Genomic DNA, 21,246 nt, shown 5'->3' with positions numbered 1-21,246 from the left:
ATTCACAAATGGTGACTTTGACAGTGGAGCCTGTTACCAATAGACTGTCATTCATGTGAGAGAAACCTCCTTAGCAGCTGTAGAGTTTCTGGGGAATCTTGGGTTCCACAAGTCAGCAAGAAATGCATGATCCACCATTCAGGTTGGCCTTCAACATAGACGTAAATCAGATGGACAGCTTGTGCTCAAGAAAATAAAATCATAATTAACATGTCTCTTTTCACTTGTGTAATTATATACAGTTTACATAGTATTTGCACTTACTACAATATTAGTATTTGTTTCCCACATAGGTAGAAAGAAGGCGGAAGGTCTAAAGTGGCTTCCACGGTGATGGGCAATGTTATCAAAGCCACGGGCTTGAATTAATCTCGTCTCCAGGGAGGGGTAAAAATCTAGTTCCAAATATTCCTGTATCTTTTGTGCTGACCAAGTGTTTATTAATAGAAATTGAATCCCCAGTGGGTTTTTCTTTGGTTAGCTGGTGAGCTTGAGAGAAATTACAATACCAAGAGAGTGACTGTGAAATAATTATTCATCGTGGCCTGCTGGGCAGAAATTTCTGGGCAAGCAGCCTCCAGGGCGCCTTGGAGGGAAGAGGACAGGAGAAGGGTGCGTGGAAGTCTGGCTGCAGCCTCTATGCATGAGCTTTAGTTACCAGGTAGACGTAAACCCACAGAGGCCTTTCTGTTGGTGAGGGGCAGAGCTGTTACAGCACAAGCTGGAAACATGAATTCTGGCCACAGTGATCTCTACTTTTGGCTTTTTTTGTTTGTTAGTTTTGATCCTGTGGGGAAACTCTCTACTTCTACCAAGATGTTGTTTTGCCAGCCACCAACCACGTGGCAGAAGGGACCCTAATCTCAACTAGGTTAGACAGTTCTATTCCAGTGGTGACATGAACTTTTCTTCCTTGTTCTACTGAATATAGTAAACACACTTAAAATTGAAAATATGCTTGAATCACACATGCATTTGAAGAGTGAAGTTCTAGTCTAGATAATAGCTGAGGTTTTTTTTTTCTTCCTTTCTTTTTGTGCAGAGGTCGAGAACTCAGTAATACTGCAGTCCAGGCCAAAACAAACTCTATATGATCTACTACTGATTTCCTTTTAAGTTCCCTTTTTGCTAGGACTGACTTCCTTTTATTTTACTCCAACTTGCATTAATCCCAGTTAGAGAAGTTTCTTTCCTCTCTCCTTTGCCTCCAACTTCAAACATTTCTTACATAGGAAACAAGTGACTTTTTTTTAAAGATCTACTTAAAAATATAATAAAGGACATCATGACTTTTGGAATATATTTTGGCAGCCTGCAATTTCAGAGTTCACTTCCGAGCAGGCAGAGCTAGACGGTTGGAGCTGAAATGCCTACGTGACCACTGCGGTTGCTGGGAGCCGAGCCACCTGCTTATCAGATCTCCTCTGGGAATGGGGTGGTCGACACCTACAGGGGTTATTTAATAATTCGATGCTTCATTTGCCAGAAGCCATACTATTTCTTGAATGATGCTGTCCTTTTCCGTGGGCTTCCACGATGAGAGGTGGGTGTTGGCCGATCAGAGCCTGAGCATGCTTAGGCCCAGTATTTTTAGCTCAAGTTCACATTTTGTCCTCTCCCCAGCAGCAGTTATTGTCATAGCTGTCATTCACTTCCAGTTGAAAAGTTGTGCTAGCCAGACCGACTGACTGAGCGTTTGAGGAGCCAGCAGAAGGCAGGATGTGGTTAAAACTGTGCTCTGATCCTATCTCTGGCCTCAGGAAACCTATTAGTAGCTTGGGGATTTTCTGCAAGTCCTTCTCTCCCATCTGCCCTCCCCACCTTGTCTCCCCTTCTGAGGGTTTGCAGGCTGAGCTATCAGGACAACTAGAATCACAAAAGGGAGGCTCCTACTGGGATCTTGGGACACTATCTTTAGTTAGCTGAAGAGGAGGCATTGGGCATCCTGCATGTTGTCACTTTATGAAGACAGAGTAGGTCACGATGCTCCCTTGAGATATTCTCTTTCACCTGTGTGATAATACTCTTGTGTGTATTATTATTATTATTAATATTATCATTGTATAAATGGTAGTGAGAAGAGGCTGAATGGTAGTTTAGAGGCTAAATAATGCCAGGCTGCCTTTAAAGGGGCAGGGCAGGGTGGGATTGGGGGTACCCGGCATGCCAGCAGTAGGCACCTCTCTGAGCCCCGGGCCTCAACTGATAGATGGGGATCATAAATAAACCTACCTCACAAAGTTGTTGTGAGCAGTGTTGAGAACATTTGAAAGTACTGCGCAAAATTTGGTAGGTTAGAGAAAACGAAAATGTATTATGTGTATCACCTTCAAAGAGCCTTTATGGGCATTACTGTATTAAGGCCTCACGACATCTCTGTAAAATGAGACTGATTGAGATTAATATTCCCATTTGACAGATGAGAAAACTGAGGTGCTGAACTGATTTACTCAATGTCCCAAAACTTACGGAGTAGCACTGTCCAGTAGAAACATAATGCAAGCTATACATGTAATTTGAAATTTGCTAGTAACCCCTTTAAAAAAATAAGGAACAGTGAAAGTAGTTTTCAGATATTGTGTTACACTCAATATAGCCAATATTAGCATTTCAGTGTATAGCATTAGCCATATGTCAAGTGCTTAATAGCCACATGTGGCTACCACATTAGTGCAACACAGAGTATTTATTAAGCACCCACTAGGAAGATTCATGTATGTAAAACATAGATCCTGTATTTGAGCAAGCTTGCTTTCTGCAGGCCAAGAAAATGCCTTTTAAAATATTTTCTCTTTGGGGTACTTCCTTCTAGAGGACCCTTAGGAATCAACTGGACTGTTCTTTAAGTCTGTGAGAAAATTCCTAACTCATAAGGTTAGATATTTGGGATTCATTCACCCTTCTGCATAAACTTCTGTCACTCATCTTGTTTCCTCAGCCCTCCTGAAAATTATGATTTTTCTTAGTCTTATGCAAGGATGAAATAATTTCAGAAAGATCCCACATCCCAACAGGGTCTAGGAAAATTGTCAACTGGGACTGAGTGATTTTGGTTGGCGAACGATTTTTTAAAAATTCGTGACAAAAATATAGAGCTGCCTGGGGAATACAATGCCTGTTGGCGGAGATTAATGGCGAGATTAATAAATGGATTGCTTGATGAAAAGGCACAGGAGAACAAAAACCAGTAGAGAGACTGTGGAGGAGGCCGCTTATTAATGAACTGTCAGCCCAAAGAAAGTTCAAGAAACTCTCCTGTGGTAAATGTAGCAGGCTGGCACTTCTAATAAAAGTTGGGGTCCTTCAGGAATTAATTACACCGGCCTTACAGCAAGAATTTGTGGAATTGCGAAACGTAGTGGCACAGACCAGCACGGCTGCTGCTGCGAACGGGGAAGCTGCAGGAGAAACTAATCATTTTTTTTTTCATTGATATGTAGGATATTGTAGTAGCATAATAGCCGGTCAGACATGGGGATGAATGATGGGCTCCAGATATACACTTGACTAATGAAACTGCACATACTTTGAGTTTGAAGTCACTTTACTTTTCATATGCAAAAATTCCCTCCTGGAATCCGATTTCCTCCTTCTCCTGTGTACCTGCCACTGGGGAGTTCCAAATAATTTTCCAAATAATTTTCAGAGTGATTACATGAGAGTCAGATGGACTCAACCATGATTTATCAAGCTATGTATGTGGAGAGAGCGCACACAGCATTCATTTATTCCAAGTTGCTGTAATTTCCCTCACCTCTCTGCAAGTTCCCAGTTTGGTGGGCTGGAAAAAAACTTTCTTTGGTGTTGCCTCTGCCCAATGAAGCAACCCAAAGGAATGCCATGACAAGATGGAGAGATTGTCCAGGATTTGCAATCTGATCTCACCCATCAGATATTGAATACTTCTTATCTTTTTTCACTTCTGCCATGAAGGTAGAGTGAAAATTTTCTTCTGTAATGAGGGTTCCCAAACAAACCATTAATCTCTTGGCTCTCAAATTTCATAATTAACCATTTTAGTTCAGGCCTAAATTTATTCTTAGCAGAGCTTGATAATTTAGGAGGTTTCTGGTAATTGATTTATTTGCTAATTTTCTGGGAATGAGATAAATATAAAGAGGAGAGAACAGCTTTTGTTTTGGTTTACATGATGGTGTATTTTATTCTTCAGTGTATTCTTTTCTTATTTTATTCTTATGATAAGATTGTAAATGACCATTTGTTTCCCTCATGGAACTGGATTGAGTTTGCCTTTTTTTTTTTTTTTTTTAATTCCATTTGACTTGTAGCAGGATTATAAAACATATAGAAAATGCTTCCTTTGGCTGTGCATAGAGTTTGTCATCCTCTTTCTTTTGCTTGTCACATCTTTGCATCTTAGACCATCCATCACCCATCACTCTTTGACTTTTCAGACCCTCATAATCCACATGATACTTATCCTTTTGATTAAAACAACTTAATGTCCTTTTCACGAATAATTAATCTGCTGTCTTTTTACTTTCAGCTCCAGGCTTTTAACTTTAATGTTGAGTTATCAAGCCTGTGTTGCCTTTCAAAGCTTTACTCCCTTCAGCCTTTTCCCCTCAAAGGTTTAATACCTCTTTAGAAACTTCAACGTTTGCTATACTAAGGTTTTTAAAAGGCTTCCAAGTTGCTTTCATAGTTTTTCTGCTGTGTGTGAAGTGAGTAACTGTGCAGAGATCAGTGGGATGAAATGAAAATCATTTCAGATTTGCATATTCTGTCATTTTGGCAAATGTGGAGGCTTGCACTATGAAGAAAAGTTAAAACTCCATTGCTTTTGAAGAAATAATTGCATATTGTTCTTTGTGGTTATGTGTTTCTAATTCTGATGTTTTCCTAACAGTGACAATTTATACCAAATGACCTCCCAGCTTGAATGCATGACCTGGAATCAGATGAACTTAGGAGCCACCTTAAAGGGGTAAGGTCTTGTCTACTCCATTGCCCTTCAACAGTAACTTACACCTGTTTGGACCATTTTAAAGGTGCTTAGAACTTAGGAAGAGAGTAAAATTTTAGAAGAATGGGCAGAGCTCTCTGTAGCATTAAAATGCTTTCTTCCTTCCCCCAGTTGGTGGTTATGTTCAGTATTAAATTTTCAAAAATGTAAATAGGAGATGTTTTTGTCTGGAGCAAGAGAGTTGGGAATATCTTGGGAACACTTAATAGAGTCTTTCCTTGTTGAATGTTTTAGAATTCTTCAAAGTGGTGTCCATTCAGCCTCGTTTAATGATTACGTTTTGCTAGTGATATCATTCTACTATCTTATCAAGAAATGCTTTGGGTGTACAAAGCCCAGGATCCAAATTTGTATTTGTGTGATGCTGATTTATGCAATACACAGTCAGATGTGCTCATGCCTGATCACACCAACAGGTTTCCCCACCTCACCCCACAGATTATATACAACCATAATAGAGAGAATACAACTAGCAGAAGTAGGTAGGGTCTACTCTTTGCACCTAAAAATAAAAAAAAGGAAGGCAAGTGGGACTTGGCTTTCACAGTGAAAGAACTTGCTTTTGGTTTTCTAACAAGTCTGAGGAGATGGGCAGTAGCATGTAACACTCATGAAATGCCTGCAGTGTATCAGGTACTCTTTTAGGTTACTTCATCTTATCTTCCTGATAACCGTATCAGGTCTAGGTACCATTACCCTGTTTTATAGATGAGTAAATCAAGCCCTAAGAATTAAGTCACTTCCCAAGTTTACATCCTACTAAGTGGTAGAGCTGGGGTTCCAAGCCCACACCTGATTCCAAAACCCAGGCTCTTTCCAGCCTCCCTGAGGTGACTCCCACCCCACCACTGGCCCCAATGGGATGGGGGACTCAGTTCAGCACTCTTGATTAGACAACTAGCATTATGTCTCTGTGTATTTAGTGGCTTCTCCTTGGATTCTGGGACTAGGGGGGCTTGCCAGAGCCTTGCATGCGCCATTCCCCACTCCCCACCTCTTCTTCTCTTCTAGAGTTGCTGCTGGGAGCTCCAGCTCAGTGAAATGGACAGAAGGGCAGAGCAAGTGAGTGGACAATGCGGTGATGGCACAGCAAATGGCGTAGGCCTTGTTGACTGGCACCTGCAGCGGTGCAGGAGTTAGGACTGGCATGTGGGTAACCAGGGTAGCAGTTGTGGGATGGGAGGAACTGATCCCCCTGTCTCTGCCTCTTCTTGTTTGTCATAGACATACTGTGGTGAAATGGAGGTGGTGATGTTTCTCATCAACATGGAAAACTGAGAGATAAAAAAATGATGCAGAAGGAACCCTGCTCATTTCCTTATGAATGTTTCACAAAATACTAAACTTGTGACATTGCAAATGCTCCTTTTAGATCATTCAAGTCTTTCAGTCTTAATTTACTTAACTTGCTTTTTCTCTAATTTACCTTTACATTTTTCAGGGAGAACTTAATTTTTACCCTAAGTCTCTGGCCAGGCTTTTCAAAGACTTTTTTTTTTCCCATTCCCAAACATTTGGGCCTTCCCCGGGCCAGTACCCTGCACTATGGAGACATTTCCTTAGCTATTTCCTTTTATTTTCTCTCCTTAAACACCAGAACCAGCCTTACTCTTTTCTTCTTTCTTTTGTTGGCTCAATCCTGTTTTTGAACCATTCTTCCATGATCAGCAGAGTTGTTTTTCATCTTACAAGACTTATTATTAGATCCTTCTCCCCAATTTTTCTGCTATTTTATCTAAATCTCCACTTCCTTTCTCTACCTGCAAGTAAAAAGCCTTCTGTTGCCTTGAATTTTTTTCTCTCCCCACTTCCATCCAAAGGGCTGCTGACAATTTTAGCATTCTGTCTTTCTGCCTCCTTTCAACTTGTCTTAAGTTGGGTGGCTTCTTGGTCCCACCCTTGCTTTTTGGATCCTTTCCTTCTCTTCTCTCTCTTCTGCTCAGAACTTGGTAACTCTCCCCAAACTAAATACCAAGAACAGATAGACCATGATTGCAAAGTTACGTACGTTTCAATTTTAAAAATTTCTTTATGCTGGAATACAGGGTTTGTTTATTTAATTACAAAAATTACAGATAAGGAATCTTGGCATGTATTTGAATCTGGGTCTTTCCAGAGTTGAGATAATTTTGATACTTTTTAAGGTCTTGTGTTGTTAGTCATTTGCTGAGGAGTCAGAAACCATATCGTAAGGATGAAGTACAACGTGTGAATAATTTGTTTTGTTCAATCTTGTATAAGAAAAAGAAACCTAGAAGAGTTTTCATTGTTTTGTTACATCTTGGAAAAGGATTTCTGAAATGAAAATGTATTTCTTGAATACTAACTGTATTCAGGGAGCTGTATAAAAAGGATCAGATAGCCCCAACAGATAGTCCCACAAAAGAACAACTCTTGTAGAGAGCAAAAAATTATAATTATCTAATTTACTGATATCTTCTGTCACATTGTGCATTTATCCCTTTAGAACATGTTGTACGTTAACTAATTTCTGCTTCCATTTTGTGAATTGAACATTTATCTAAGGGTGAATGTTAACATTATGAGGGGCTGTGTGTGTGTTTCCTCTTCTGATCTTACAACCACCCCAGGATACCATGGTCATATCCGTCTTGCAGATGCGGAGACTGGAGAATTAAACCACCTAACCGAGTTTGCATAGTAAGTGGCAGAGCTGTGTTGGAATCAGTTCTGTCTAACTCTAGGACCTGGGCCCTAGATTAGAGCTGCTTAAACCTTTTAGATTGTCACTACAGTTTGAAGCACCTTTTACACTGAGATCTGATATACCCCCGTGTGTGTGCACACAAACACACACACACACATACACACACAACACACACATTTTCACTAAACAGTCCTTACACTTAAGGATGTTGTGCATGCTGGTATTTTCTGCTCTATCATTTTTTAAATGCTGATTGTGATGCGCTAGATTGATTTTATGGACACTGATATGTCATGCTCACAGAGTTCCTCTCTTTTAGCTCTCAAAAATGGTTACTCTGTAGCTTTCTCCTCCAAGCCCCAGAACAACCCAGAACTGGATTCAGTTGAATATGTAATTCCAGTAGACAGTTTGGCCTTTCCCCAAGGGAGACACAATCTGGGCTGGGATCATTGTTCTCTGTGAAACTGGGATTACTTTCTCTTGCCATGGTGCGAAAAACGCTGTTACTGTGGGAAATACATTTGAGAAAAGATACTCCATGAAGAAAGAGTAAGACAAATAACTTTGGTTTCATCCACAGCTAGTGTCTTGACACTATTTGAAATCAATGATAAGAAAAATCATGATGACCAGGTAGATCTATAACAGGAAAACTGGTGATTTTACTCATGCTTTAGAGAAAAAAAGATACATTTTCCATATCACTCATAAAAATGAGGCATTATTAATTTTTTATTAAAATGTCATGTATTAATATCTCAAACTAAAGCCTACTAAATATTTGTTGATGTCATCTTTTCTTGGAAGTGTTACTTTTTGTAAAACTGACTCCACAAAGAATAGGCTTGCTTCTTTGTATCCTAAGCAAGTGCTTCTGGGCATGTGTCATTCGATGTCAGGGAAGTGTTACAATGGGTAGGGGATAGGGTTTTAAGTAGGACGTGGGCAAGATGAAATGAAAACATGGTATGATGGAAGGGGGATACTCTTGCTGCTTACTCCTTTCTCTTCCTTCTACTTTTACTGCTTTCTTATCTCTGCATGCCCATTGGGATCAGAGCTACTTTTATGACTTCAAATAAGAGACTGTTGTATTTCAGTTTAAGTCAAAGAACAGGTACTTCATGGAATCACTTCCTTTCCCTCACCCGTAAACAAATGAAATTTGATTTTTTAAGCGGGTCCCTAGGAGAAAAAATTGCTGGGGAATCTTTCTAAGCATGAGTCCACCATTATGAATACTTCTATTTATGGCGCCTTGTGTTATCTGCTTTTTGTTTCTTTAAAAACATTTTTCTTTGTGTTCTTAAATGGCTGCTGATTTCCTAAGGCTTTGAACAAGCCTCAGCTACTCTGTTGGCCTCTGTTTTGTCTCTTCTGAAGAAAATATCCTGCAAAATGGAGAAACACATCAACCTTGACTGTGGTCCAAGTTATTAAAACAAGGAAGAAGTTATTCTCCGGGGACACGGGTAGGGGGAGTGGGAAATCGAACACAATAGAAATGTTAAAGGAGTGTTGAGCAGAATGAATGTCCTTTTGCTGGTCCAAGAAGTTCACAAACTGTTGGGAACAAAAAGTATTTGACCTGTGGATGCTTGAAAGGAAAAACAAAAAGACTCAACCATGAATGATGTATGGTGAAAACAAAGCTGTGCGTTTTGGTGGGGCCAAAGCTGTCGAATCTGGAGAAAATCCCCGCTAGACATGGTCTCATCCCTGAGAACCTGTGCCAAAAAAGATAGCTGTCTTCTCTGGCTGGGAGCTCCAATACACAGCCCAGCACCTTCGCTCTCAGGCTCGTGAACATAAGGTACCCGTCCAAGAGATTTATTTCTTGGAAATAGATAGCTTGCTTTCAAGTGGCTCCTGGAGCCCGAGATGCAAAGCAAAGGTGGAGAGCTGCAATTCTGTGAGTATCAGCATTCCTGAGCCTACTCCTCCATCTCTACCCGCAGCAAAAACTTGTTAAGTTCCCCCTTTAAACAGTTCCCTTTATGCTGTTTAAACAGTTCTTTCTTTATTAGTGCTGTGCACTGGAGTTGTCTGGGGTCTGTAGGCTCTTCCAACCAGAGTGAGGAGTGGGACTCCTGGGTTTGATGAAGATGGCGATTGTGACTTAGTGCTGTGTCCCTCTCACTTAGGGTGGACCTAATTCAGAATCTTCTTTGCCTTTGCTTCTCACTTTCCTGCTATTTCTTTTCCCTTCTTGACTGTTGGTCTTACCTACCCTTTTCTTTTTGAGCATGTATTCAATTAATGTATTCTTTTCATTATGTAAGTAATGTATATAAATTATAGAACATTTAGAAAATTAGCATATGGGGAAGGAAATTCAAAATCCCTCCCCACCATAGCTCACATGAGATTACTATTAATACAACGTTGCACCCACTTTTAGACCTTTTTCTATATATATGTATACATTTATGTCATTTCTCTCATATAGAAAATGATTGGCTTCAGCTGAGATCAAATTCAGCAAATGCAAAGTTCTGCTCATGAGAGTATTGACTTTTTGAAAATATTCTCAGCCTCTTAAAAAAAACTTAATATAGTATTTTGGGCTCCTCAGATTTATCTCCATATATGTTTCTAACTGTTTTATTTTAAAGTAAGGAACTATTTTTATCTCATAAAGGTGGGGGAAAATGCCAGGTGTATTCAGATTAGGAGAAGAAAGGAGCTGATCAGGAAAGATAGGAAGTGAAGGTGGTGGTAAAGGAGCCAAGTTGGAAACGAGGAAGATGGTGGTGAAATGAGGTTAATGAGGGCTGATAAAGTGGTATGTGTGTGTGTGTCGTGTGTATGTCGAAAGTGGAGAGGGCACGTCAGATGAGTGGAGGATATCTTCATGCCCCCACTCATCTGCAGTACTCATGGGAGTATTGCAGTCCCATCCTAGTCTCCTCTGAGACCCTTTTCTCACCATTTAGCCTTCTCCCTGTCATCAGCCCAAGACAAGATCATAACCTTGGGGTAGAAAAACATTGATCTAGAAGCTACACTAATAAAAAATCATCCAGATAAATGTTTTCCTGAAACCAGGAGCTACTGCATATTTTAGTAGGTGTTTTTCTGTTAAAAGTGAACATATCCATTTATTCTAGCTTTACTTCTAACTCTTCACTTTAAAAAAAAAGCCACAGATGTAGTTTTCTGTAAGGCTAAGATGGTACCTTTATCTAAAATGAAAACAACTTTTTTCCTCCCTTGATTATAGAAGTAACGGAGGCTTATCATTCAAAAAAAATTCAGACAGTACCAAAACATGATAAAGAAGAAAAGAAAAGTCATCTGTCATCTCACCACCCAGAGATAACTTTTTAAAAAAACATTTTGGGATGTATTTATATCTGCAGAGAAAAAATTCTGGAAACATTTATCTAACGATTCATTGCAGTTAACCTCTGGATAGAGTAGAGGGAAGGGACAAAAAGCCCGATAGAGATGGGTTTAAGAGATAATGGGAGGAGGTGAACTAGAGACATTGTATAAAGACAACTCTTTCAGGGAGTTTTGCTGCAAAAGAGAACAAAGAAGTAGTAGGGGTCTAGCTGGGGAAAGAAGATCAGGATTTTTTGTTTTGTTTGTAAATTGTTTTGCTTTTATTTACTTATATTTAGATAGAAATATTTGCATGTTTGATGGGAATGACCAAGAGGGGAAAAAATTGATCATGGGAAGGAGTAGAGTTGCTAGAACAACGTCCTTGGGGGGTGAGAGAGAAGAGACTCCATAAGCAGTGGGGGCCTGGCTTTAGCCAGGAGCTGGAATAGTTCATCTAGTAACAGTATTGATTTATAAGAGCTCTTTGTTTAACAGAGTTCTTTGAAAGTTCTTTTGCTTGTCACATATACTGCAAATATTTTCTTAGGTTTGTATTTGAACTTTGTTAATGATTTTTTTTCTGTTAGGTTTTTATTTTTATAGTCAAAATTATGAGTTTTTGTTTTATAGTTTCAAGTTTTTGGGTTTTGTATCATGCTTAGATTTTTTCCCATCCTGGGTTTTAAAAATATTTACTTACTTATTCCTGGTATTTTAAATAATTTACTTTTTAAATTTAACCATTGAATTCATCCTGCATTTGTTTGGCAATTGGATTCAAACTTGATTTATTTCCAAGTGATGACTAGCCAGTGTCCCCAAACCATTTTGAATAATTCATTCTTTCCTCATTGTTTTGAAATATTACCTTTATTAAACACTAAATTCCTTGGATCCATTTCTAGACTCTTTATTCTCTTCTTTTGATCAGCTTGGCTCTTTTTGCCAAGTATCAGACTGTCTTCTTTGTGTGTGTGTGTGTGTGTGTGTGTGTGTGATAGAGTCTTGCTCTGTTGCCCAAGCTAGAGTGTAGTGGCATCGTCATAGCTCACTGCAGCCTCCAACTCTCAGGCTCAAGTGATCCTCCTGTCTCAGTCTCTCAAGTAGCTGGGACTACAGGTGCAGGCCACCATGCCTGTCTAATTTTTAATTTTTTTGTCGAGACTGGATGTCACTGATGCCTAGGCTTAGACTGTTCTCTTTGCTGTAATTTTATAGTCTGTTTAAATACCTGATAGGAAAGTTCCCCCCAGCAGTGTATGTACTTCTTTCTCGAAATATTTCTGGCGATTGTCTCTTGTTTATTCTTCAAGGTAATTTAATTTTGTTAATTTCAAAGAAATTATTTACCTGTATTGGTTCATTAATTGTGACAAATGTACCTATACTAACATGAGATGTTAATAATAGAGGAAACTGGGTTTGGAGTATATGAGAATTCTGTGTATTATCTTAGAAATTTTTCTGTAAAAATAATATCATTCTAAAAAAAGATATGTGTTTTAAAAAGTCTTAATGGGAATTTTGGATGGATTGCATCAAGTTTAAAAGTTAATTTTGGAGAAGAAAAAATTCTCTGAATCATTTCTTCAAGAACATGACATTTCCCAACATTTTTGCAAGTCTTGTTCTATGTCCCTATTTAGAATTTTCTCCTTTTTAAGACTTCAACAGTAATACCTCTGGCCTCAAAATCCTTTTGAGAGTGAGCGTGATTTCTATTAATTTATTACAAGGTTTTTTCCTTTCTTCACCTTGAATTACTTGTGTTAATAATGGTCAGTTTGGAGGGTGGGGCCTGAGGACGTAATGGATATGCAATGGATTCCTCACATCTCCAAGCCTCCATTTCATCTGGAGAAGCAGAAGAGATCTTAGTCTTAGAGCCCTCTGCTTAATCCTGGGATTTTATGGAGGAACACTTTATGTAATTCAGCATATTAAGTGAACTTTCTCAGATTTGAGAGTGTGTGAGCAACCTGGATGTGATCCTTTTAACCCAGGCTGAAAAGATTCTGCTCCATCTTTCTGGTGTGAGATGCAGAGTTTGTCTGTCATGCGGATTTGAGACACCCGTTCTTGGAGCAGAGCCAGGAGCAGTCTCTGGCCACAGAGCCCAAGCATTGAGAATATGGAACCCAGTGAGTTAGATGGAATTGAGATTCTGAGGAACTAGCACCCTAATACCAGAGCCATGTAAGGGAAGACCCAGATTATTTTTGCATGGTCTGATAATGTGGTCTCTGAGTACAGGAGTTCCAAAGTTTGTGTGTTGGAGTAGGAACAGGAGTCATACCTAAAGATCCTCTTCCAAGCAGTAGGGGCCAGGAAATACTGTGGGTTTTTTGGACAGTGTTCCCTCCAGACTGTTGTGGGAAACTGTATTTGAGAGTATCTCTCAGCTCTGCTCTGAGTGTGAAATAAGATGAAAAGGTCAGTTGAGGGAGGTCTGTGTACCACTTCAAGTGGTGAGGAAAGCTTGATGGTTCGTAAGGGCTGATGGGCTGATTTATACAAGCACTGTTGTCAGGCTGTCAGCCTAAGTCTTTGTCCCCTGTTGAATAGTGGCTGAGGACTAGATTGCATGGACAGTGAAGGCATATGAGCCATGACTATAGAGAAACTTTCAGAAGAGGAATACAAACAAGGTTTTAGTAATAGTAGTGTGGTTGCAATAAGTGGGCATCCTCCAAAAGGTAATATTTTGCAGGGACCAGTACTCATCTATGGGTGTCATGTTCTGATATATCTGTTGAAAAATAAATCCAGTTACCTTTAGATAACTTGTTAGATTGTGTATTCATTGGGACTTTTTCTATAGCAGGTGATAGAAACCCAGTCATAATTGGCATAAATCAAACAGGACACTTAGCAGGTTATTGTATTGTATTTTAAAACCCCATGTCTGGATTCAGGGACTCAGACAGTGTCTCTAGAACACTGCTTCATTGTCTTTTCTCTGCTCTCCTCTGTGCTGGCTGCCTTCTCAGGGAGGCTGTCTCTCCATCGTGGCAAAAAGAGCTCTGGTTTTTGGCACCTTTAGCCTCACAAGGAGAATGCCTCTTCACTGATTCTTCTCCAGCTAAAGAGCTGGGGAAGGTTTGATTGGCCTGAATCGGGTCATGTGACTGGAGAATGCAGTGGTCTGATTGGCTAGGGCTTAGTCGTGTTCTCACTCCTGGAGCCTGAAATCTGGGTTACAGGGGTGGTTCCCTGGAAGGAAAAGAAAGCTGTGTTACCAGGGGAAGGTGACATGTATATAGGGCGGGAAAACCAAGAGATACCCAACCAGAGCATTTAAAAAGAGTTAGTGAAAGTGGGGTTAGATTCCTCTTCCCCTCCAGAGAAGATGTGGAGCTGAATGCCATCAGGATAGAAAGTAACTGAAGGTGGAGGGCTGTCTGCTTACTAAGGCTCATGGGGAAAAAGTTCATTAGAAAGTATAATAGGCCTGGCATAGTGGCTCACGCCTGTAATCCTAGCACTCTGGGAAGCTGAGATGGGAGGATCGCTTGAGGTCAGGAGTTCGAGACCAGCCTGAGCAAGAGTGAGACCCTGTCTCTACTAAAAATAGAAAATTTAGCTGGGCCCAGTGGCGTGTGCCTGTAGTCCCAGCTACTTGAGTGGCTGAGGCAGGAGAATCGCTTGAGCCAAGGAGTTTGAGGTTGCTGTGAGCTATGATGACACCACTGCACTGCTGCCTGGGCGACAGAGCAAGACTCTGTCTCAAAAAAAAAAAAAAGTGTAATAATTTAGAAGTATCACCATATGCAATTTTTAATGAAAAGTGGCTAAAAATATATTGCATTTGTTAAAAAGTAAAAAGTGCATCTTTTTCTTAAGGTCTAAACTGAAATGAAACACCTGGGGGAAGGAGGAAGGTAAATTGCCCAAATTAAAAAAAAAAAAAAAAAAAAACAACAACTGACTTTTGACTTTTTTCTGTAGACAGTTTTTGAGGAAATTTTAAATCTGTGAATTATCAGAAAGCAGACATTATTTGTGTGTATGAATGTGTGTGTTTTAGACTTAATCAAATTTAACTTGGTTGTTTTCTTTTTTGGGTTTTACTTTCTGTACTGGATTAATAAAAGAATCTTCATCTTTCTCCGTTTCGTTATATTTACCCAGAAGCAGAATAATCCTTTGGTTTTTTTAACGTATCCATCAATTTGTTAATAGTCCCACTATAAAGGCTATATTATATTACACAAAGAGAAGAGAATGGCTAGATGGCATTGCTAATAATATTTGTGGAGAATTGTAATCTTATTTAAATATTGCACTTAGTTCGTCACGCTCAGGCAAAGAGAAAAACGGTATTCATGTTGATCTAGAGGTACCTGTGCCAGGTTGCCGCCAGCTCTGACTATGGATGATCCAGTCTTTATTCATTCTCCAAGTAAAATTTTTATAAGTGGATGTGAAAGTGAGTTTTCAAATTACTCTGGCTACAGGGAAATTGGATTTTCATTCAGTAAAGCTTTAAACCCAAGCATTCTGGTGTAACCACTAACACTTCCTGGGGATGTTTCTGGATCTTTTGGCTCTAAATCCTGTGAGGTTGCTTAGTTCAAATCCAACTATCTCTGGTTCATCCAAGTGCATGGTGAGTATGGTAATTGTGCAGAGGTTTGTTGTTTTGTTGGTTTTTGTTTTATTTTGCTGATGTGCTCTCTTAAGTCTTTTATACTGTTAACAGTTCTCCCTTCCTTTTTTTTTTTTTCCCTCAGACTATTCATTAGTTTAATATAGCAAATCAATTATCTGGTAGAATATCCCACAATCTGGATTTGGCAGATTGCTTCCTCGTATATAGTCTTTTAAATTTGGGTCTCTCTCTGCTGTATTCCCTATAAACGAGTAGTTAGATCTGGAGGCTTGATTAGATTTAGGTTTCTGTCTTTTTTTTCTTTAGGCAAATATAATTGATGAGTGGTGCTGTGTTCAGCTTCATCTCTTGTGTTTTAACTTCAAGGAAACACAATTTCTTAACACAGTTCCTTCCTTCTTTTCCCTCAGAAAGTGGCACACTAAACAAGGGGGTGATGGTTCTCAGGCTTGCAGCAAAGTTTAGTGTCAACATCAGAAGGAATCAGGCATTGAAGCATCTCATATATAAGTCCCGAATATCAAGGATGGAGACAGAAGAGGGGTTGATGGGTAAATTCCATGTTTTGGATACAGAAGAGTTTGGCGTTTTCCCAGGTGCTTCCCTTCAATCTGATGAACTCTGCAGAGGGGAGAAGACAGGGATGAAGATGGGGGAAGCCCACCTCACCAATAACTAAAGGTGGGGGAGAGAAATCACAGGCCAAAATTCCCTTTTTGAATATTCATATTAATGCTAATTGCCTTCAAAAGGCTCTTTCTCCTTTCTTTTCTTTCTTTCTTTCTTTCTTTTTTTTTTTTTTTTATTTTTACCTCTCTTGTTGATAAGGGATTTTGGGGCAGCTCTGGTTTTCCTCATCTGTAAAACCTCAATTCCTTTTTATTAATCTTCATGTGCCTGTGGAATATCAAAATTAATCATTTCTAAAGAAGTTACTCTTTCAAACGTTACATTTTTTTCTGGGCCAAACCTCAGTGTACATGTTTTTAGCGTCAAGAGGGCTCATAATTTGTGTTAGATGAAGGACTTTTTCTCTTTTTGCGAACTTTCCAAGGACACATGTTTATGCATTTTAAAGCTGTCTAGGAAAAGCAAACTTTCTCAGGATACATTTTTATGCATTTCAGAGATACTTAGGACAATGTACAGTGCAGGCCACCGCCAGAAATGCAGTCACAAGGTGCGTGCTCTGCTGCTAATGCTTCTGCTTAGTTTATTTTCCAAGTTAGGGAGAGAGAAATTTTTTCTTTTGGTAAAGATTGTGCACAGTTTGGACTGCTCTGTCACACATAAGCAGCCATTTCTATCAGTTAGCCTCGTGCTTTCTTCACACCAAAATAAACGTCGTACCTCCAAGCAGAACCCTTAGAAAGCTGAAGAAGGACTATTTTGAACTTGCCCTTCCTCATTGCCCCCAAGCTCTTAATCCTCCCCCTCTATCTCTAGTTCATGTTCTAAACTTTCAACATGCCTCATTTCATTCATACTCTTGGAGAAAAGAGCTGGAAATCATTCAAGTGTCATGACAATGGAAGTGAACTTGTAGGATGGGTTACAACACCAGAATTGTCCAGTTTGTTTTGAAGTAAGGAGAACAGCCCTGACCTGGACTCAAACTCCTGCTCTGCCACTTGCCATCTGTCTGACTTTGGGAAGATAACTCAATCTCTGCTTAAACCGCAGTATTCTTTGCAGTGAAGAGGGGATAACACCATATAGGCATCAATTACCATTTATTGAGTGCACACCATGTACCAAGCATTGGGCTTTCTTACTGAACTCATTTGATCCTTCAACAGTCTGATGGGTGGGCGGGGCTTTCATTTTCATTTTATATGAAGCTGAGGCCAGGGATGCTAAGTCATTTGTCTAAGGTGATATACCTTAATGACTCCTAGGGTTCTGCTAAGGATTGAAAGTAGAAATTTTATCGATCTCAATCACCAGGCTCATGAGAAGCATATGATAAATACTTTTGTGGTTGTCAGGCACCAATTGTACATAATCGTAGACCTCCTGAATATTTTGTTGGGATAAGGTTATGGAGAGATATTTAACTTTTGCTCCCCACATAGTTTACCTCTTTGATTTTCAAACAAATCTGTAAAACATGTTGTTAGCTTCATTTTACAGATGATCAGTATTGGATGCAGAGAGGATTAGATGATTTGTCCATGACCACAGAGAAAATAAATGGTAGAAGTGGGCCTGGGATTCAGGCCTTCAGATGCAGAATCATTGTTCTTTCAGACTAATTTGGAGCTAAAGGATCCAGATTAATATAGTTCTTTCAAGTGCACCTGCAAGAAACTGAATAAATCTGGTTTGTTTGGTATGGTAGGCTAAATAATGACCCCTGGCGATACCCAGGTCCTGATTCCTGGAACCTGGGAATGTTCTCTTATATAGTGGAAGGGACTTTGCAGATGTGATTAAGTTAAGGATCTGGAGATGGAGAGGTTAGTCTGGATTATGCAGGTAGATGCTAAACATGGTAACAAATGTTCTTACAAGAGGAAGGCAGAGGGGGATTTTGACTACAGAGGAGTAGAAGGAGATGTGACAAAGAAACCAAGAGATTGGAGTAATGTGAAGAAGGGGCCAAGGAGAGAGTGTGCAAGTTCTAGAAACTGAAAAAGGCCAAGAAAGGCATTCTTCCCTCAGAGCCTCCAGAAGACAGCCCTGCTGACACCTTGATACTTGGTGGGAGTGGTTTTTAGACTTCTGATTGCCAGAATTGTAAGAGAATAAGTATGTGTGTTGTTCTAAGCTACCAAATTTGTGGTAATTTGTTATAGCAGTTAATAGGAAACTAATATACTTGAACTACTGGTACAGCAAATACAGTTTTCTGTCGAGAATTTCAATGCTTAAGGCCAGTGAAATTTAGATGCAAACCACTGAAACCTGTAGATTAAAACTTCTTCTAGACTTTGGTCTACAGCACTGGCCATTCTAGCTGTATAACCATAATATGCTTTCAAGTTTTCAAGGGCTTAGAGGATTCTATACCCAGTTTTCTAAGACCTGGGCATATCCCCATCTCTATTTTGTTACCAGTGGGAGGAGACAGTGGAATCAAGATGGAATTTTCCGGTCTATAGCTTAAACTTCACTGCTCAGTCTTGAAATGCCAAGGTTGCAGATTGGTGGCCCTTAGGCCAGATGTGTATTTATTTATTTATTTATTTTTTTTTTTTTGAGACAGAGTCTCACTCTGTTGCCCAGGCTAGAGTGAGTGCCGTGGCGTCAGCCTAGCTCACAGCAACCTCAAACTCCTGAGCTCAAGTGATCCTCCTGCCTCAGCCTCCCGAGTAGCTGGGACTACAGGCATGCACCACCATGCCCGGCTAATTTTTTTTTTTTTTTTTATATATTTTTAGCTGTCCATATAATTTCTTTCTATTTTTAGTAGAGATGGGGTCTCGCTCTTGCTCAGGCTGGTCTCGAACTCCTGAGCTCAAACGATCCGCCCACCTCGGCCTCCCAGAGTGCTAGGATTACAGGCGTGAGCCACCGCGCCCGGCCCAGATGTGTATTTAATTTGATCTGACAGCGATTCTTTAAAATTTCAATTATTTGCAAGAATTTACAACTCAGGTGATTTCAGAAAGATCCAGATTCCCGACTTTTCTTGGAGAGTGGGAAGATGTGGCAACACTGGATTCATATGTTGACAATAGTTGGCTGGCATAGCTGGGTCGTGGCTGCCTCTATGGCAGGGGCTGGTGTGGCCAGAGTGGTGGTCCCTGCCAGTTCGGTGCCATTTTATGCCTCTTTGTGGCCCTCTCCATTTATTTCTCTTACTTACTTGGTCCCTCTAGGAGTTCTTTTTTTTTTTTTAATAAATAAGAACCAAATCCATATTCTGACCAGTTTAGCAAGCACATAAAATAACTGCCTCCTTAGCCAATAATCTAGAAATGCATGGAGAATAAGAGAGGTGACAGAAGAGTTAAGACAGGTAAATGTCTTAGCTTTCAAGTAGGAAAAAAAACAGTGGATTCTGGAAACTTCAGAGCAGTGAGGTTAGCATGAGTTCTTGGGAAAGTTATTAAGCAGATCTTTGGGAACATGCATGGGAGAAAGCAAGAGTCGTTAGGAACCAGGATTGATTAGCCATGTACAGGACGTGTGCCCAAGGCTATTTCTTATTATGGTAGAGTTACCAGTCCGATAGTGGAACTTTACTAATAGACTGTATCTTTATTGCAAAAAGATATTAGATAGTTATTTTTTTTATATCCTTGTGGACAAGATAGGGAATAAGAGGCTAAATACTTAAATGGATGATTTGTGCCTAGTTGAACAATAAAACCAAAGGAAATGTCTAAAGTGCCTTTGTCAAGCTAGCCAGTGGTTTCTTGCACAGTGGCCTCTGTGGTAGGACAGGAGAAGCAATCACCTTTCCCTGAGCCTCCTGTATCATATCTTTACCTGCCGGTACCTGACCCACCAGCTCTTTCCCCCACCTGGAACCACAGCCGCCCTCATTACACCTCATCGTAAATTCCTGTGAACTCGCTGATTATCTTGACTGAGGAGTCATCAAATCCCTTTTCTCTGACATTCTGCTGAATCAAGTGTCATATCTTTCAAAAGGAAGTTTACTAGGCAACAAAACATAAAAACATGAAACTTTTCATAAAGCACCAGTTTCTTATCCTAAGAAAAGTCCAGCCTTACCCAGGCTTGCATCATGTGCCTTGCTGTGCATGGTGCCAGGTTTGTTTTATGTTTCTTCTCTTTATCTGGGTTGGAAAGTAGATTAATCCATTGCATGTATTTCTGCTGTAAGGGAGGTTTGGATTTCTCAATTACTTGGCCTGGTGGCATTCATACTCTGTTCCAGAACCTGCTTTCTGGTGTCAGCTCCATGAATGATAACACTCTCTGTCTCTGGCTTGTGTTGTTTTTATTTGTTTGTTTGCTTTTTTTTTTTTTTTTTTTACCATACAGCCATCCAGCAGGGATCTATGGTTTTTGTTATGTGGAATATGATTTTTTTTTTCTTTTTTTTTTTTGAGACAGAGTCTTGCTCTCTTGCCCCAGGTAGAGTGCAGTGGCGTCATCGTAGCTCACTGCAGCCTCCAACTCCTGGACTCAACTGATCCTCCTGCCTCAGCCTCCCAAGTTGCTGGGGCTACAGGTGTGCATGATGGCACCAGGCTAATTTCTGTATTTTTGGTTGAAACAGGGATCTCACTCTTCCTCAGGCTGGTCTCGAACTCCTGAGCTCAAGCAATCTTCCTGTCTCAGTCTCTCAGAGTGCTAGGATTATGGGTGTGCCCTGCCTGGAACGTGCATCTTTGAACTTAGAAATCTCTTCACTCTGCTGGTAGCTCCCTGCCATTCTTGGAAGGCCTTCTGGCTCCAGACGTCTAGGAGTACTACCCTCATTCCCACCCGGTCCATCCACAGCATGGTCACTGGATATTGTTAAGGATGGTTCTCTCTTGGGGTAAAGCTTGGCCTCACTTGACCATTTATGCTAGCGGTGGGTCTTACCAATGGCTGTTGTCCCAATGACAGCCTCCATCTTCTTGAGCTTTTCTGTCTCAGATTAATGCCTGCTAATAACTTATGCCTTGGTGGACTAGACCCATCTAAGTGGCTCCATTCTCTATGATGTCTTCCCTCACGTTG

The 21,246-nt window shown here is 40.1% G+C and overlaps 1 protein-coding gene across 12 annotated transcripts in view; it reads left to right on the top strand.

The window, feature by feature from the left end:
* The window catches only part of WT1 (WT1 transcription factor), a 46,779-nt gene that overhangs the window by 12,105 nt on the left and 13,428 nt on the right, over positions 1-21,246 (top strand). For 6 of the 12 annotated variants that reach the window (XM_069469778.1, XM_069469776.1, XM_069469775.1 and 3 more), the window contains one exon: positions 4,871-4,948. The exons of 1 other annotated variant lie outside the window; for it this stretch is intronic. In XM_069469778.1, the coding sequence (XP_069325879.1) occupies positions 4,871-4,948 (78 nt within the window). Of the gene's footprint in view, positions 1-4,870; positions 4,949-5,998; positions 6,050-21,246 lie in introns of all 12 variants that reach the window. 5 more of the 12 variants (XM_069469773.1, XM_069469772.1, XM_069469779.1 and 2 more) reach the window with 1 other exon arrangement.

Source organism: Eulemur rufifrons, chromosome 6 (genome assembly GCF_041146395.1).
Source record: "Eulemur rufifrons isolate Redbay chromosome 6, OSU_ERuf_1, whole genome shotgun sequence".
In the NCBI taxonomy this organism is placed as follows: Eukaryota; Metazoa; Chordata; class Mammalia; order Primates; family Lemuridae; genus Eulemur; species Eulemur rufifrons.
Note: the sequence above shows the minus strand (reverse complement) of the source record. Positions and strands in the feature narration are given on the sequence as shown.